General features: G+C 55.8%; 1 protein-coding gene across 1 annotated transcript; it reads right to left on the reverse strand.

Annotated features, from left to right (window-relative positions):
• Nucleotides 1–79: 79 nt before the first annotated feature.
• On the reverse strand, nt 80–3,643 carry LOC102748639 (rod cGMP-specific 3',5'-cyclic phosphodiesterase subunit beta; the record flags this gene model as incomplete). Its single annotated transcript, XM_081810036.1, has 7 exons — nt 80–226; nt 624–689; nt 1,169–1,312; nt 1,567–1,716; nt 2,461–2,508; nt 2,691–2,757; nt 3,579–3,643. Coding segments are annotated over 7 exons (687 nt in total), but the record flags the coding sequence as incomplete, so codon positions are not given.
• Nucleotides 3,644–4,282: the final 639 nt, after the last annotated feature.

A 4,282-nucleotide genomic window follows, 5' to 3' on the forward strand; every position in this document is an offset into this window, starting at 1 on the left:
AGTGGATCTGGGACCCTTCACCACAGCCCCCCACCTCCCAGTGGATCTGGGACCCTTCACCACGGGCCCCCACCCCCACCTCCTGAGGGATCTGGAACTTTCGGACCACGCCCAGCTCGTAGTACATCTGGATGCCGCATTTGACCAGCTCCAGCTCTGTGCACTCCAGATCGGAGAAGTGGAACTCATAAATGTCGAACTTGTTGGGCCCCGGCAACACTTCCTTCTGTGGGAGGGATTGTGGGGCTGAGGGAGGCAGGCTTTTCTCTTCCCTTCCCAGGATCCTTTGTCCAGCCTCAGATGTCCCAGGAGTGTGTTGACATCAGCCCTTCCAGTGGCTCTGGACTGCGGCTGGCCACTCACATGCCCTGCGGCTCAGCCCCCACCCATGGCCCCACCACGAGAACAGAGGTATTGTCAGGGAGACAGGTGCAAAGACATGCACATAAAGAGATCACACACACACACACACACACACACACACACAGACCCAGGCATAGGGATACGCAGACAGCAGCAAACATCAGGGGATGACATGCTCAGGTCTCCTAGGAATGAGGAAGTCTCCCCCGACCCTCAGGCCCCTCCAGTCTCCACCTGAGGGGTGGGAGTCAGATTCTGACCAAGATTGTCCCCAGCTCATCCTCCTCACAGTCAGCAGGCTCCTTCCCCAGGCGTTCCCTTGTCGGCTACGAGAGAAAACAGATGTGTTGAGACAGAGTGAATGTTAGCTACACCCCTCGTGAGTGCGGGACAGGGTGACGGCGTTACCCACAGCCCTCGTGAGTGCGGGACAGGGTGACGTCTAGCACAAGACAGCAGTTGCCTCTGGAAGCCCCAGCTGGAACTTCTAGCTTCAGAGAGAAGTGATAGTGGCTACCATTTCCTGTGTGTCCCTCCCTGCCTCTCTGACACTGTTCTAAGCTGTCCACAGGGACAACTGGTGGCGTCCCCACAGGGCCTGACCCGGAGGGCTCTGATCACTCCCTGCTCACAGCTGACCCTGCTTGAGGCTGAGGACACAGGGGAGGGACTGCCCCTGGCCGTGCAGAGCATGTGGAACTCCAGGATTGGCTCGGCTCTCCGACCACAGGATATGCCCTGACTGCGGGGTCACCCTGTCTCCCCACTGGGCAGGAAGGGGACCAGGGCATGACAGGAGTGGTACCAGGATCTGCTGGATTTCGTCCTTGTCACATCTCACGTGGTACAGAACCATGTCCTGGGCGATGTCCTTGCGGTTCTCCAGCTTGTTCATCTTGTCGTAGGTGTCCGTGTTCAGCACCGACCAGCCCAGGAACTGAGTGAGGGACTGCAGACAGACCATAGCGTCACCACCCTGACAGGACCTGCCGTGCACCAGGCCCTGTGTCTGGCACGTGGAGGGCCGCTCCAGGGCACTGAGTGCTTTTAAGGGGTCTCCGGGACTGGCCCCTCACAGCTCCCCCTTGCCCCTATGCTGGATCGAGTGCTAAAGCAGATGGTAGGAAGGGACTCCACATAGCTGTGTCCCATGCCATCACACAGGTGTCTCCTCCAAGAGCCGCACCTACGGCAGGTGTTTACCTCCATGAGGACTTCATCCTGCTCATCAAAAGGCTTCCCGTCTTTCCTGTTGTAGAATGTTGCAACCCCCACAATCTCTTCCTTTTTGTTGACAATGGGCATGGAGAGGACATTCTTGATGATCCACCCCGAGTCGTCCAGAGGCCCTTCCTGCAGGGAGAGGCGTCCAGAGATGCCTAGTACTCTGGGTCTGGCCCTGGCCCAGGCTTGTCACCCAGCAAGCACCAATCTCATTTCTCCCGCCCTCCAACTGTGGTGACTGGGTCACTCTTCCTGTCTGCTCACTCCCCGCATGCGTGACAGCTCTCTGTCCACGGGTTTGTGTTGTGACTTCTCCTGCTAGCTGAAGCTGAGCCTATATGCCCACCAGGGTGGCTTTATGGTGTGAGTTCTGCAGTCACACAGGATTCCTCTCTTAGAAGGCTCCCACGCTCGATTGAATCTTTTTGCCTCCATGCTCTTAATGTTCTTAATAATTGTTGAATTATTGTATTCCATTCTGCTGGGCCCCACAGATTATGCAGCTGTTCCCGTTTCACATTCCACTGACACCTGGCCAGTAAAATGTGGACAGTGGCCAGTTTCTGGAAGAGCTGTAGAGACCGGGGCAGTTCCATTGGCCCACTGGACTCTCAGCCTCCTCCAGAAAAGAGCCTGCTTTGGTCACACGTCCCCAGAGGAGGAGCAAGGAGCAGACCTGAAAGCTCATTGTGGCCTGGCCCCGCCCCACCAGCCACAGACCTGTGCCCGGGAAGTGCGTGTTTGCTGCTGTTAGCCCCTGAGATTTTGAGGTTGTTTCTCAAGGAGCGAAAACGAATTCAGTCCACCATTTCTGAACCAGAACATCTTCTTCCCTAAGTACAACACACTTTCTGTTAATGAATGGATAGATACCTGAAATTTGAACATTTCATCGGCGGGGGCATTCATAATGTTACAGATCTGAAAGAGGATCAGGAAAAATTCACCTGAAGCAGCCCAATGTACGATATGGTTCTAAAAAAGACCACCCAGCCCGATGAGCTCTAAGTAGGTGAAGCAGGGCAGCAGGGAGCTGGCAGAGGTGCACAGACCGGCAGGAAGGGCCGGGGCACCAGGCGAGGGCAGGGCCTCAGCAGACTCACAAAGCCACTTTCTGCCACGTAGGTTGGAAGGCCACTGGCCAGGGCCCAGTGATCCGCTGGGGGTGTGCTGGGGGAAAGAACACAGAGTCAGATGGTGGATGCGTTGTTCGATGTACGTGTGTAGATTTTGGCTCAGTGTGTGTGTTAATGTTTATTCCCTTTTCTGAGCTCTGGGTGGGGCGGGAAAGCTAGCAGGTAGTGGACTCAGGGAGAGTAGGAGGAGGCCAGGGGTGAGGTTTGGGTGTGTCTGATCCTTCCTCGGCCAATGCTGAGGAGGTCCCTCACCCTGTAGGAGCCCCCTCCCCACCGGGGGCCCCACTCTTCAATCCAGCCCCTGGAGCTCAGTGTCAGTCACCTGTCCTGCAGGCCTAGCATCTGGATCCTAGTCCTTGGTGAACCTGCAGGGTGGGGTCCTGACAGGCTTATAGGGTCTGGGGACACATGGCCATTCAGCTATAGGGTGAGGAATGGCCAACACCTGTCCCCAGTTTCTCTAGTTTGGAGCCCTGCCCTTCCCTTAGCCCAGCTGTGCTTCCACTGGGGTGGACATCCCCTCCTACCTGCCCTATGGGGTGTGCCTTCTGGGAGCTCCACCTGCCTGGGTGGCTGGGTGAGCTAAGATGAGACCCTGAGGGACTCAAAGGTCAGTTACTGTTGACAGGGCTACCTGGATAGCTCACCTGGGCCTCTGGAAGTCCACTCTGGACATCCATGGTGCCTCCCTCCCCATCCCATTCTGCCTCGTCCTACAGCATAGGGAGCACCACCGTGTGAGGGGCCATGCCAGAGGCTGCTGATCCATTGTGATAAATCCCCAGTGCCAGCCCAGCATGGGTCCAAGGGTGCTCTGCCCTCAGGTGATGCTTGTCCTAAAACCCTGGCACTTACGGGATGACCTTGATGTCTTCCTTGCCATGGAGGATATAGTCGATGACTTTGTAGAAGACGATTTCCTGCGAAAAGGACCATAGCAGTCGTGAGGGGCTCCCTGGGCCAGCTCCCCAGTGGGAACCCCCCTGAGGGTGAGAGGAGTTCCCAGGTGTCCCACCCAGACATGCATGTGTACACAGAGCATACACCACACCCACGTAGTCACACACAAACTCACATGCACACATGGACGTGCACACGTAACCCACACTCACATAGTTACACTCAACCTCACATGCACACATGAACGTGCACACAGAGCATACACACAAACTCACATGCACACATGGACGTGCACACGTAACCCACACTCACATAGTTACACACAAACTCACATGCACACATGGACGTGCACACGCAACTCACACTCACATAGTTACACTCAACCTCACATGCACACATGGACGTGCACACAGAGCATACACACAAACTCACATGCACACATGGACGTGTACACAGAGCATACACACAAACTCACATGCACACATGGACGTGCACACGTAACCCACACCCACGTAGTCACACACAAACTCACATGCAGACATGGACGTGCACACGTAACCCACACCCACATAGTCACACACACACTCACATGCAGACATGGATGTGCACACGTAACCCACACTCACATAGTCACACACAAACTCACATGCACACATGGA

Source organism: Leptonychotes weddellii, unplaced genomic scaffold, assembly GCF_054177405.1.
Source record: "Leptonychotes weddellii isolate Sample4059 unplaced genomic scaffold, ASM5417740v2 HiC_scaffold_17111, whole genome shotgun sequence".
Lineage (NCBI taxonomy): Eukaryota > Metazoa > Chordata > Mammalia > Carnivora > Phocidae > Leptonychotes > Leptonychotes weddellii.